Raw genomic sequence first — 14,457 nt, forward strand, 5'->3', positions numbered from 1 at the left:
TTTGAGTTTTCACAGAATTTATTTGACCGGAATGCAACACAACAGTACAATCTCCATATATTTTCTGGCAGGATAATTTAATTTCTGTAAAGGAAAGGGAAGAGAATGTCAGTCAATATCGTGCTCTAAATATACATTCGTTCTATAACGCTAAGGAATTCTCCTCCCACCAATTGTAAGTAAATAAATTTTGACAAGCGTTCTAAAAGGGATTTTTCAATTGTGTGGCAATTTCAATCCAGCCAGTTGCCCCAACTGTTAAGAACACTCTGCAGATAATGTGGGGTGCATTTTAACTTTGACTGCTCTGCCCACCTTTCCCCAACCCTTGAAGATGGGAGGAGTTAGGCTGTGCTGAGGAGCCAGATCACTCCCCACAATACCCTTCAAGGGAACTACTCCCTGCTGCAGATATTTACGATAGTTACTGTGACATGCACCTAAAGGAGATTTTTAAAGAACTGCAATGAAGCAAGTTAACCATCAGTTATCAGACAGCCTTCAGGAGGAATGAACTTCTGAAGAGACTACCAATAAGCAGGTCCCTCAGCAATGAAGTATGGATGTACTTTTACCTGTTAAAATCCACTGCTGGCTCACTGTAAGAAAGGGAGAAAAAGATGTCAATACATCTTTAATCACATCATTTTCATTTAAAAGACAAGACAACCCCTTCAGGCTACGTACCATTGTTTTTACACTACTGGATCGCACCTATTTCCATACCATACATGTATACAGAATTAATTTTAGTTGTAGCCTTGGGCTAACTAAAGAATCAGGCCCAGAATCTTATTAGCAGGCTTCCTGTTTCAGTTGCGTCAAGATCCAAGTTTGCAGCATAAATAGTACAGCGATGAAACACAAAGGATTAGGTGAGAAAAAGTCAAGTTGCAGGACGATTTTGAAGGTGAGAGAAAATAGCCACAGGTAGCTTAGGAGCTGGCTGCTTGTCAAGTGAATAGCTTAAGAAGCAGTTTGCCACGGTTAAGGGTAAGTTGTTTGCAACTTAAGGGGGATTATTGCAAACTAGACAAAAGGCAAACAATTCCTTGCCTCCCACTACTAAAAAAAAGCTTCTCACAGAAAACCAAGACACTTACTAGATAAACACACATCAATGTACAAGCCTAAGTGGTATGATAAGGTCTACTATACAAGGATTGAAATACTTTGTGTGCATTTGCAATTATATTTAGAATATGCAATTGCTAATATGCAGCAGTGAGCCACACTATGTGAGCTATGTAACAGCATCAGGCCATATTCCTTTCTACAGTGGTACCTCTGGATGCGAACGGGATCCATTCCAGAGCCCCGTTCGCATCCTGAGTAGAACGTAACACACGTCTGCGCATGTCGCTGCTTCCACACATGCGCGTGACGTCATTTTGAGCGTCTGTGCATACGGCGAAACCCGGAAGTAACGCGCTCCGTTACTTCCAGGTCGCCACAGAGCGTAACTTGAAAACGCTCAACCTGAAGCACATTTAACCCGAGGTATGACTGTACTCCATAGCTCAGCAGCCACTAGAATACAGGAAAGTATAAATAAACTGAGGGATTTGTGGTCCTGATCCCCACTCAGTTTTCCACCTTTACAGGCACATCAGCAGCGTTCTTAAGTTTCACTTTAAGTTATACTTGAATGGAACAGTTCCAAGGAAAACTTTACAAACTATGAGATAGGGAAAGTGCCTTGTGAAGGTATTGTGATGCCTAAACCTGTTATTTGCTCTCATATGGTTGTAAGCCAATATTGAAGCAGGCAGGCTTATGATGTAGCATCACAGAAAAGGAGAAACAAGGATGCTGGTGTGAAGAGTTCCAGAAGCAGATGCAGTCTTGCGCCTGAACCAGTGTGGGGGACACCTGGATAATGGGACTGTTCTGTGCTTGTGGTGAAGCAGGAGGTACATTTAACTATTTGAAAGTCTCAGATAAAAGTTAAAGCCGAGAACAATATGATTTTTTATAGTGTATGCCACTTGCATTAAAAAAAGAAAAAAGGACTAAATCCTCACCATTCAACAGAAGGGAACAGGATTTCGAGTGTTTTAGTTACCAACTTGTTCAGCTATAAGCAGTTCTCACATGTAAATTCAGCCTGCAATGTAGTGTTTTTATAAGCAGAATATTTGCCTTGGTGTGTGGTTAGCCTGAAGCATGAAACTTCATCACGCTTTCAAGAAGGTTGTTGCACACTAAGTGAGAACATGCAACATACATTTTAGACATCTAGGGCCACACTTGTTCTTAATATGGGGGATGCTACTCAATTTATACATGTTGTATATTAACTACAGCACATTTAAGCTTACAAACCTGCCTGATACTACAGCAAAGTATTTCCTATTGGAAACTAAAATCTACAGAGGCAGGAAAACTTTGTTCCAAAGCAAAAACACACAGACAAAGCAAGGGAGCATTAGGAAGTCAAGCAAGTGATGCATAATACACGCAATCACATCCATGCTTATTCTCGGTACCTGCTAGGCACTTCATTTCTGATCAACAAGAATCCCAAGAAAGTAGGAAAAAAGGTGAAAGTAAAGGATTACTACTAATCAAAAGATTGAATTTACAGTAAGTCAGTCATTTAATGAAAAGTTTGAACTCAAGGCTATTTAAAATCCAAATTTAAACCATGCTTATGTTAAAAATGCCTACTGTGTTTAAGTCTGATTTCTGCACTGTTATATGTTAAGCAAAACTTATATTCAACTTGAATGCTCCATGTTTCAACTCCATTAAATGGCAGCAAGTGTTTTTCTATTTACCTGTACCCACTTTACTGAGGGACATTTAAAGACTCATTTAGTTGCCATTAGTATGTGCTAATTTGGAGGGTAAGGCAGGAAAGGATGGGGTCAGGCAAGATCTACTTTAGCTACGCAAGAGGGAAAGGGTGGGAAAAAGACACTCCAAAACACTCCATCTTCAGATGAAGACTTTGGAGACTAGGTACTGTTACCTTTTTACTTTGTTATCTACTAAGTAATAAGAGATGCACAAAAGCTAAACTACTTGAGAAGCTAAGAACTACGCAGCATCTCAGCGTTACCTTCTGCAATCCAGAAGTAAAAGTTGAAATTTGAAAGAAAAGGAAAAGGTTATTTTTGTCATGAAACATCCAATATAGTTACAACAATGACTGCGCTTATGAGCACTGATGGGTTGAACTTACCTTCTTGCCAGCTCCAACGTTTGCTTTAGCTGTTCCTCTGACTTTCTTCATCCTGTTCTTACGTTCTTTACGCTGTTTCCTTGAAGTCTTTTTCTTTTCATACAAACCATGCTAGTAAAAGAAAAGCAAAGTAAGTCACTCAAAGTACACACTGGCATTTAACCTTGGACAGTCATAGCATTGGAAAGGATCTAAAAAGACATCCAGTCCAATCCTGCTGCCAATGCAGGAAATCCACTACAGTGGTACCTCAGGTTACGAACTTAATTCATTCTGAAAGTCCATTCTTAACCTGAAGCGTGCATTGCCTACATAGGGCTCCCGTGGCCCCGGAAGTGGATTGCGTTCATATCCCGGGGCAAAGTTCGCAACCCAGGACACCTACTGGATACTGTTCGACTTCCAAGGTACGACTGTAATTCAAGTTGTGGCCTCTGAAGCAACATAAGGCAAATTCACTCTCTCATTTATATGACAACCCTTCAAAAGTTGAAGATGGCTCTCATTATTATGTTCTAAACTCTAATCCAGGCTCAACACACCCAGATAATTTGAACCTTTCCTCACAAGACTTGGTAGCCAGGCCTCTTATGATGTATGTAGGCACACTAAAAAGTGGGGATGTTGGCAATTTCAGTAGAAGAAAAAGAAGAAGAAGAAGAGCAGGAGCTTGGATTTGATATCCCGCTTTATAACTACCCAAAGGATTCTCAAAGCGGCTAACATTCTCCTTTCCCTTCCTCCCCCACAACATTCTGTGAGGTGAGTGGGGCTGAGAGACTACAAAGAAGTGTGACTAGCCCAAGGTCACCCAGCAGCTGCTGGAGGAGCGGAGACGCGAACCTAGTTCACCAGATTACAAGTCTACCACTCTTAACTACTACACCACACTGGTTCCTAGTAGACTGTAATGGCAAGCATTTATAGGAACAGGAAGTTGTTACAAGTCAAACATGGGAGAATTGTGGAATTGTACACAGTCAGAAGGGATTACAAGTGTCTTCTAGTCCAATCCCCTGCAATGCAGGAATATTTTGCCCAATGTAGGGCTCAAACCCACAGCCCTGAGATTAAGAGTCTGATGCTCAACCAACTTAGCTATCCCAACTGAGCACAGCATCTGCTTTGCATGCAAAAGGTTCACTGCAATGAGGGGACGGACAAGATACACAGATGTAAATAAAATACTGATGTAATTAATATCAACCTTCTTAATACCACTAAGTACAATAGTTTAAGATACCATTTTAAAATCAAAAATTCAACAGGAAGAGTGCAATTTTAACAGAACAAATGCTTCAAAAGGTCCCAGAAAAACCATTTGTCACGACCACCCCAGTCTGTCCAAACAAGGTAAACAACCGAAGAAGCCTACCCTGGCTAGTCTGTGCTTTGGTTCATTTTTCTTTGCATAGTCGAGGGAATCGTAGATCATGCCAAAGCCTGTTGTCTTCCCACCTCCAAAATGAGTCCTGAAGCCAAAGACGAAAATGACATCTGGGGTTGTCTTGTACATTTTGGCCAACTTTTCACGGATTTCAGTTTTGGGGACAGTGGCCTTTCCAGGATGAAGAACATCTATCACCTATAAATACAGAATTGGCAAAACATTAAATACTTTTAATGTATGGGGGGGGGGAAGAGACCTATGAATGCAAAGAGCTTCACAGAAATTACTATTCGTCAGCTACTTTACTTTGTTACACACACATAGGCCCTAAACATCCTCTACGGAAATCCAGCTGTCCCCCAGCACTGATGTTATTCAGGTAGCAATAAAAAAACCTATTTATATTTACATACTTTTTGCACATAGTGCAGATGGCAGTCCTGCAAAAATCTACTGGGTGGGTTTTACCTAATGCCAGTGGAAGAACTTTAAAAGGGCTTCTTTAATAGAGCTTTCCTCCCCTCCCCTCAAAATTGGTTCCTAGGAGTTGGGAGAAGCCCCAAGTAGCATGTGCGGCAAAATGTTCTCTCTGGCAAACCAATGTGCTGGTGCAGTGGAAACATCTAAAATAGAAAAAAGAATAAATTCCACCAGCTGATTGTGCTATACTAGTTTTCTTTATATGCAATGCACTTTAAGGACTTTTCTGTCATTTAAGGCAAAACATGCACATCTGAGTACAAGTTGCTCCTAGCACAGTGATAGCAATGCCCTGTGTGGGACATATACATTAGGATGCAATATAAACTTTTGAACACGGGAATGAAAACCAGTACGGAAACATTTGTTAAGGGAAAATTCAGGTTCCACTGCCACATTCTGGAATATAGCTAGTAATTTCTTTAGCTTCTAGTCTTCCTGTACAAAGCATTCTTAAGTTCAGAGTCTATTACAGCTAGCTTCAGTTGGAAGGCAAGATCACGGGTGTTCAAATATATATTAACTTATGAACTAGAAAGTTAACAATACATTCAATATATAAATGAATAAAAGATTGATAAATCTGAGTAGCCCTTGTTTACCCTCACATAGAAACATTGACAAACCGGCTGGGCCATTCCAGCTTTCCAATGCACTCCTTGCTATACCACAGTATGTTATCATGCCAAAAAATAACATTAACGGTGGGGGGAGCATGACAATTTATCAGATATTTTAGTAATCTAAAAGAAAACTTCTCGATAACCATTCAAGAAACTTTGCTTATAACTGCAACTCAAGATATTAACACAGTAACAAAAACAGATCAACACACTGTAGCGTCCCAAAATATAATGCTATATTACTAATTAATGCAGGAAAATCACTGCAGTCACTAAATTTACCAACCCCAGCTTTAACACAGACATAGAACTTTATGTACGTGAAAATTAGGCTACGATTATGAATGAATCAAATAAAAGTATTAACACATCTGCCTCACCATCTGCTTACGCTGAAGCAGCCTGTTGGTCATGAACTTCCTAGTTCGGATGGTGACCGTGTCGTTCTGCAACAAAAAAAAAACAAAATTCCAAGACACCGTTTGTATTAATGTCTGCCAAAGCAACGATTTGAAGCTACCTTCAAGTGCCAAATTTCAACTTTTTTTTTTTTTTAGGGAGGGGGATAAACTGCTACCTACCCCCACCCTGCCTCTGAAATTTAGGCAGATATGAAATAAAACAGTAAGATAAAATAGTGATTCATTGAACTAGTAGCCCTTCCATAAATCCGGCGCCCTCCAAGTGGTTGAGATTCCCAAATCTCACCAGCCCCGGCAAGGGATGATGGAAAATTGGGGATACAGCAGCAGCACCTTGGGAGAAAGCTGATACAGGAGAGGGCATTTTGATATAACACACACGCGCGCCCTCCGCCATCCCCGTTTATTGGTAGACCAGGCCGCACACTAAGCCCGAAAGCAGAGCGGTGGAGGGGGGGGTGCGCCGTTCAGAGCGTGAGCCGGACCCCTAAAACTTCCTCCTCCCGCCCAATATCCGACCCAGCACAAACAGAAAGCCCCGCTGAAGGGAAAGCAGTCGCTCCGAAGGCCAGCGGGCAAAGGATGGCGCGGGGCTAATTCGGATTGAAGCCGCCTCTCCCAGGGAACTCGAGGGAGCCCGACGAGAACTCACCATCTTGGCGGCGTCTCCGGCAAAAGGAAGGAAGCAACTTTCGGCAGCCAATCATATAGCGGCGCTCGCGCGGAGGAAAAGGAGGCGGGCCTTCGCGTCCAAAGGGGAGGGCACAGAAAACGCGTCGACGGAAATCGACGGGCGACCATAGAGACTTCCGAGTGTCGATACGGATGCCTGAGTGGCCTGTTTACTAAGAAAGAAAAGAAAACTCGTTTCCAAATCGCTGACCTGCGTGTCGGCTTTTCTTTGTATCGTGAGGACAAACAGCGTCAGGCTAAGGTTGGCTGTCATAAGGCACCGCTCGCCTGCCAGCTAATCTCACAGCTTCACTGATAGATGACATATATTGAATATCTATGCCGCCTTTCGTCCGAAGAAACACAGGACGGTTTACAGTAGAAAAACACAAAAAGTGCAGCTTGCTGTAAGAATGGACAACTACTATTAAAAGATGACATGGATATTAAACAAGATGCGGCAATAGGAAGAAGAGATGGACGTATGCTCGCAATGGGAGTGGGAAACCTGATTTTAAGAAATTGCATTAAACTAAAGTCATTTGGACGGATTTGTAATTTGGAAAACTAATAAAAAATATTAAAAAGAAAAACACAAAAATACATACCATAAGAACAAATGAAAGCAATAAACACCTTCCCCCTGCCCAACAATGCACACACTTTAAAAGGCCACAATAGATGGTTTAATCGGCAAAGGGCTAATTAATGAAAAGGTAGGGAAGCAAAAAAATATTTTGCAATACGAAAGTACCAAAATGCGCAACATAGTTGTGGTTGCAAATCGCCCTGCGATCCTCGGGTGTTGGGAGCCGTAGAAATTCAATAATAATAATAATAATAATAATAATAACAATAATAATAATAATAATAATAATAATAATAATAATAATAATAATAATAATAATAATAATACAACTTTCTCTGATCTGGGCGGCTGGCAGGTGGGTCCTTTCCTTTTCGTTGCACCTCCGGCCATTAGGTGGCGCTGCAACGCCGGGTGGATTCGGCTCCGAAAGCGGCGACCCTTGGCGGTTCGCGGCGACGCACGACGTACGCGCCCGATGCCCGTCTGCCGGCTCCGGTGTGCAGCTCGCTCAGGGGAAAGAGGAGGCGGCGGCGGCGGCGTTGGCTCCGCACGGCTCCGCTCTCTTTCCTTGCGCCGTCCCCGGGCGAGAGAGGGGAACCGCCGCCATGGTGAAGGAGCAGTTCCGCGAGACGGACGTGGCCAAGAAGATGTAAGCGGGACTCGGGGGGCGGCGAAGAACAAGCTTGCCAAGTTTGGGGGGCGAGAAAAGCGGTCCATTGAGTGGTGTGGAGGGGAATAGTCCAGCAGCACGGGAGGCACCTTACGGAGAGCCCTTTTGGAGAGCAGGAGGGATAAATCTTTTTATTTTATTTTTTATTATTTTTTTGAAAATGATTTTTATTTGATTTTACAAGCGTAGAGTTATAACAATACCAAATAAATATCCACATTTAGAGATTTCTCCGAATCTCCAGACTTCCCACCATCCCCTCCATGGGTCTTATTGTCAGCATTTTCAACTGCATATTATTTCATAATCCATATTTTGTACCTGTCCATAATTGTCCGCAGTGGTTGTTACATTACAAGTGTTATTCAAATCCTTCTATTGTTTTCATCTGCTTACAGTGGTCTCCTAAATAAATTATAAAATTTCCCCATTCTTTCTTAAAGTTTTTGTCTGCTTTGTTTATTCTGGGATAAATCTATTTTTGGCTCAGCCAAAAAAAGAAAGAAAAGGAAAAGGAAGTATTTTGGAAATCTAAATATAAGCAGTTTTGTTTACATTAGATGGCTATATTTTCTGCTTGCATTTTCTTTTTTGCAAACGTAGTTTGCCCTGGAACTTTATTAGGGTGGGGAATAAAGTAAAATAGTACAAAAAAGTAATTTTCTGTAGTATTTAAACATGCCGCCTTCTTGTAGTCAGCATTTTCCCTTGGTTGTAGGATTCTTTGGTTCTATATTATGCATGTTGACTTGGCAGCAAGTCCCATATAAGTCCACATGAGATTTGCATCCTTACACAGAGTTTCTTCGGCCTGTGCTCTCAAGAAAGTACTTCTTTACACAGCACATAGTTAAAACAATGGAACTTGCTCCCACAGAATGACCACCAACCTAGATGGCTCTAGAAGAGGATTAGACAAATTTGTGGAGGGCTGTCGATGGCTGCTAACCATGGTGGCTAAGCTCTGTCTCCACAGATGATGATGATAATGATAATGATAATGATAATGATAATGATAATAATAATAATAATAATAATAATGGAGGCAGCAATGCTTCTGAATACAATTAAGTTTGTAACTAGAGGTACCACTGTACCAACCAGTTGCTGGAAGTCACAGGAGGGGAGAAGGCTCTTGGGCTCAGATCTTGCTTGCTGGTTTCCCACAGGCATTTGATTGGCCACCGTGAGAACAGGATGCTGGACAAGATGGGCCCTTGGCCTGATCCAGCAGGCTCGTCTTATGTTGGATAAAATGTAAAATACCAAAACAAAAGACAAAGCAGCAGGAAATCTCAGGTAGTTGCTGGTCTCTTCTGTTGAAATCAGCAGGCTGTTTTTATGTTCTTAAGTGAGTAGGCATCAGGGACTTCATGCTTTCTATCACCTGCGGCTATGCTTCTAGAAGTTTCAGCATCGCTAGCCACCCAACAACATTTCTTAATATTATCTAATGGCAACTAGTCACAGAAATAATAAAAAATCTTTAAAAATCTACTTTTCCACAGTGTAACGTAGAGTGAGCTCCCACCTCTTGCTTCTTGCCTCGCTTCATGTTCTGACAGATAGACTATAGAAAGGAAGAGGATAAGATCCAGCTATTAAACTCAAGCATCCTCGCTGTCTGTGTACATGAGCGCTTGTTTATGGTGTCGGGGCATGTGCAATACTCGGGAAAATATGTGTTTTTAATTCACTTTTTGGCTTAGTCTTGAGCTAGCCAAATAAGGCTTCGTGTCTTATGTGAATCGTACATTTAAGGGAGACTCTTGACCAATATTGGAGATTACAGTGGGATGCATAGAAGGTGGTGTTCTGTTGGGGCCAGGCCAACAGCTTTATATGCTAAAGTCAGCACACTGAATTGTGCTTGGAAGGCCGCAAGATATAAATACAGAAGTCTGGTGTGCTGGATTCTTGGTATTGCTTACTTGTCAGAGGCAAGTCACATTCTGTATAAGTAGACTTCAAAATAGTCATCCAGGGTATCTCCATTTTGTGATATATCTGGTGCTGTTTTCTGTTCTAGAAGCCACATCTGCTTTGGGATGAAGTCTCCAGAAGAGATGCGACAGCAGGCTCACATCCAGGTGGTTAGTAAAAACCTATACAGTCAAGACAACAATCATTCACCTCTGCAGTATGGTGTACTGGACCATCGAATGGTAAGACCTTTTGTTGTTCAATCATATCCCACAATGCATCAGAAGTAGTATAAAGTATCTCTAGTTAGAAAGGATCTGGGTTGCAGGACTTTGAAAAAACTCAACCTGTGGAACTGCTGTCAGGCAGAGGAGACAGGAGAGAGATGGGTGACTTGACAATATAAAACAGCTTTGGATGCTTACATTCCAAACGCGTTTCTTTACGCACCCATTACTTTCAGATCATATCAGTCTTTTCTAGTGTGCAAAATGTATGTCGACGAAAAACTTACTTGAGGTCTAGAATTGTAGGCTAAAATAAAGCTTGATTTCTGTAGTCTGGTTTTCTTTTACTGAGAAGAAGAGCACTTGTTATGCACGCTTATTTGTGGCTAGATAATTGTGTATGGATGCATGTGTGTGTGGACTTGCGAGAACTAAGATCCTTGTGAGTTCTAAGATTACAAAGGAGCAATAAAGCCATATACTGCCTGTGACACATAATTAGTAGCGGGGTGTCTTAATTCATCAGAGAGCAGCTTGACAATATCTTATATATTTAATTTGATTTATTAAATTTCTATACTGCTTTTCATCTGAGAACCACAGTGCAGTTTACAACATAAAAACCCCAAAAATACATAACGTAGTAGCAAACAAAAATAATACACACAGAGAAAGTGTGTGTGTGTTTAAAAGATTGTTTAATTAGTCAAAGTCCTGGGAGAAGCGGAATATTTTTGCCTGCCACCTAAAGATACGTAGAGAAGGCGCCACTGTTAATTGTTTTATGCATTTCTACTCCCAAGGGTACAAGTGAGAAGGATCGTCCTTGTGAAACTTGTGGAAAGAATCTGGCAGAGTGTTTGGGTCATTATGGCTACATTGACCTGGAGTTGCCTTGTTTCCATGTGGGGTACTTCAAAGCCGTGATAGGCATTTTGCAGGTAAAGTGGCATTTCATGTCAAGGACTGGAGATGACAGAGATTGAGGGACACTTGACATGCTGTTCCTGCTGTGGGCCGTTGCCTGTGATGATGTCCTCTGATAGGAGACCAGGGTTCAAATTCCCACTCAGCCATGAAGATCACTGGGTGACTTTGGGTCAGTCATTCTCTCTCAGCCTATCCTACCTCTCAGGGTTGTTGTCAGGGTAAAATGGAGAGGAAGAGAACTATGTATGCTGCCTTGAACTTACTGGAGGAACAGTGGACTAGAAATTAATTACAGTACTGTGCTTACCTGATGTTCAATATATAAAGTTTCTGAGTAGTTATTATTAATGAAGTACTCAGTAGAATAGACCCCCCCAAGCATTCATATAGATATTTGGGCTTTTGCCATTTCCTTAGATTTACTGCATAGCATAGCTTTGAAGAAGAATACATGAAGAAGAAGAAGAAGAAGAAGAATACATGACAGGAAGCTCAACGCCTTCAACCTTCCACAGTGTCCCTGTATGTGCTTATAAACTTATGGAGTGTTCAAAGGTGTATTGGTTGATGGCAAATTGTTTTTTTCCCCTTCTGCTCTAGATGATTTGTAAGACCTGTTGCCGTATCATGCTGACCTTTGAAGAACAGAAACAGTTTTTGGATTATCTGAAGAGACCTGGCTTGACCTACCTCCAGAAACGGGGTTTGAAAAAAAAGATCTCCGAAAAGTGCAGAAAAAAGAACACCTGCCCATATTGTGGGGCTTTTAATGGTGAGTGCATTAATCTGCCCTTTGGTCCTTAAGCAACTTGAGCCTGGAACCGCTTAAGAACTTGAGAGCCTTACGGATCAGGCAGGGGACCACCTGGTCTAGCATCCTGTTTTCACAGTGGCCAGCTAGATGCCTGTGTGAAGCTTGCAAGCAGGGATCCAAGGGCTCTCTCTGCCCCTGCAGTTTCCAGCAGCTGGTATTCAGAAGGGTTCAGAAATACTTCACAGACAGATAGGCAGTATAAGACTGCCTCATATTATCACGGGTATTTGATTATAGATAGTGTCTTATTTTTGTTGTTGTTGAGATTTGCTATGTGCTTGTCACTCTAAGCTTTTAAAATTGTTGCTTGACTTTAAGAGTCGCTGCAATTTCTTGGTTGCTGTTTTATAACCGAGATTATGTAATGCCTGAAAAAACCCAATTTGAACCAAACATTCTTATTCTTAGTGACTAAACAACAATACAGTAACCTTACTCTGCTGAAGGTTTTGGTTGGTGTGTCTCCTGTGCTCCTCATTTTTTCCTCTTTTTTCTAATTCTGTTTGTAAAACATTGAGCACGACTCTGGAGTGCTGACCGATGTAAATTATTAAAATGCAAAAACGTGTGTGAAAATTTTCTGTATCTTCTTGTAGGTACTGTAAAGAAGTGTGGCTTACTGAAGATAATCCATGAGAAATACAAGACGACAAAGAAGATAGTGGACCCCATTGTGTCTAACTTCATACAGTCCTTTGACACCGCTATAGAACATAATAAAGAGATTGAATCCCTACTGGGGAAAGCCCAGGTAAATAATAAGAAATCTGTACAGTCTTGTATTGTTTCAGTTTTCTCTTCCTTTGGGAAGGGGGATTTCTCTTAGGTTGAAACAAACCAAGGATTTTTTTTTTGTAGTTGCAAAAGCATTTCTTGATGCTTAGTGCCTAGAGGATGGTAGCCTATCTTAGTCACGTTTTTGCTCTGCAGCAGGGTGGATTTGATTTAAATCAAATCAATTTAAACATATCATATGTATCCATTTTTGTTAACTGATGTGGTTAAACAATTTTTTTTTAAATTAGCACACATGAAAATCTTAAAACAAATCCTTATTTCCTGATGAATAGCCTTTGGACTATAACGTAACTTAAATAGAAAACTATATTTAGAAAGATATTTTATCGAAAAGCATTGTATATTAAAAGTCCAATTTAAATTTTAAAAAATCCAGTTATTATTTTTTAATTCATTGATTTCTATCCACCCTGCTCTGCAGTGTTCAGTAGCAGACAGCACAGCAGGGTTTTGCCTTTTATTCAACTTCCCTCCCACCTAGACACTGCTGCATACAGGGAGGGATAAGTTCAGTATGGAGCATACATGCCAGCAGAGCCAATCTGGTGTTTGTGCCACCAAATTTGCACCGTATTAACCTCACCACTTCCCTGCCCCTCTCCACCCAGTATGCAACAGTGATTCAGAGGGAGGGAGGTCAGGTAAGTGACGCAGCCTCCCTCTGCCATCCGCTACTCATAGCATTTATAAAACCAGTGAAGTGCCTTCTCTTGTCTACCCAACCTACAGCTGGTTCACAACACCTTAAAAGATGTTGGAGAGATTGTAGCGTAGCAGCTGAGTGCGTGGCTTTCTTGCAAAACCCTAGATTAAAAGCATTTCCAATTTAGTATGCAATCTTACACTTACCTGGGAGTAAGTCCCATTGAACTTAGGCTTACTTTTGACAGTTGCATTGTTGCAGGGTTTTTTTTAGCAGCAAGCCTGTAAGAGCTTGACTGCGTGTGATCCTTGAGAATTTGGTTTGAGGTGGTCAGAGTTGGGATTCTCAGGCTCTAGGAATCACTAGTCTAAGGAGGTCCCTTATCATTTCTGTCATCAAACTCTAATAATGGTTATTTGCCATGTGTGAGAGATGATGAGTGGGTGGTGACGAAAAGCCAGACATTCTTATTTTCTTGTCATGGAGGGAGGAAATGTAGCACAGGAGTCTGTGAAAGTACATGTGTTGTTGTACCAAAATCACTGAGTTATTGTGTGGGCTGAATCACTATAAATCTTGGCTGCCACTCGAAGAGCTGAATGTTCACTTTGCACAGTCTCCCAACTGCTGTAATCGGCTGCCTTGAATTTTGTCAAGAAAAGCTTTTAGCCTTGTGTGTCCCCTGGTAACAGCCTGCAGTTCCATTAGATGCCCTGCCTCATACTCTTAAAACAATTGTGTCTGGGCAGCAAGTGTACTTGGCCTTCATAAGCAAATACGCAGTCTAGACTCTGGGTTCTGTGTGTGTATGAAGCCACATATATTTGAAGTGTGTGGATGTAGTAGTTCAGGGGTCAGCAAACTTTTTCAGCAGGGGGCCGGTCCACTGTCCCTCAGACCTTCTGGGGGGCCGGACTGTATTTTGAAAAAAATATATGAATGAATTCCTATGCCCCACAAATAACCCAGAGATGCATTTTAAATAAAAGCACACATTCTGCTCAGATAAAAACACCAGGCAGGCCCCACAAATAACCCAGAGATGCATTTTAAATGAAAGGACACGTTCTGCTAATGTAGAAACACGCT

The 14,457-nt window shown here is 41.4% G+C and overlaps 2 protein-coding genes across 5 annotated transcripts in view; one reads left to right on the forward strand and one right to left on the reverse strand.

Annotated features, from left to right (window-relative positions):
• Positions 1 to 7,758, reverse strand: RPS24 (ribosomal protein S24). The gene is made up of 7 exons (XM_083614891.1): positions 7,717 to 7,758; positions 6,755 to 6,947; positions 6,061 to 6,126; positions 4,563 to 4,772; positions 3,188 to 3,298; positions 576 to 599; positions 1 to 84 (listed from the first exon to the last, which is right to left on the reverse strand). Exons 2-6 carry the CDS (start codon positions 6,755 to 6,757, stop codon positions 597 to 599), a joined length of 393 nt encoding a protein of 130 aa, XP_083471017.1. The 5' UTR covers positions 6,758 to 6,947; positions 7,717 to 7,758; the 3' UTR covers positions 1 to 84; positions 576 to 596.
• Positions 7,759 to 7,760: 2 nt separating this feature from the next.
• POLR3A (RNA polymerase III subunit A) overlaps positions 7,761 to 14,457 on the forward strand; it is a 52,189-nt gene continuing 45,492 nt past the window's right edge. For 2 of the 4 annotated variants that reach the window (XM_083614560.1, XM_083614561.1), the window contains exons 1-5: positions 7,802 to 8,012; positions 10,063 to 10,198; positions 10,987 to 11,124; positions 11,714 to 11,885; positions 12,524 to 12,678. In XM_083614560.1, the coding sequence (XP_083470686.1) occupies positions 7,969 to 8,012; positions 10,063 to 10,198; positions 10,987 to 11,124; positions 11,714 to 11,885; positions 12,524 to 12,678 (645 nt within the window). In that variant the 5' untranslated portion in view covers positions 7,802 to 7,968. Of the gene's footprint in view, positions 8,013 to 10,062; positions 10,199 to 10,986; positions 11,125 to 11,713; positions 11,886 to 12,523; positions 12,679 to 14,457 lie in introns of all 4 variants that reach the window. The other 2 variants (XM_083614559.1, XM_083614558.1) reach the window with 2 other exon arrangements.

This window comes from Podarcis filfolensis (assembly GCF_964270895.1).
Source record: "Podarcis filfolensis genome assembly, chromosome: 5".
In the NCBI taxonomy this organism is placed as follows: Eukaryota; Metazoa; Chordata; class Lepidosauria; order Squamata; family Lacertidae; genus Podarcis; species Podarcis filfolensis.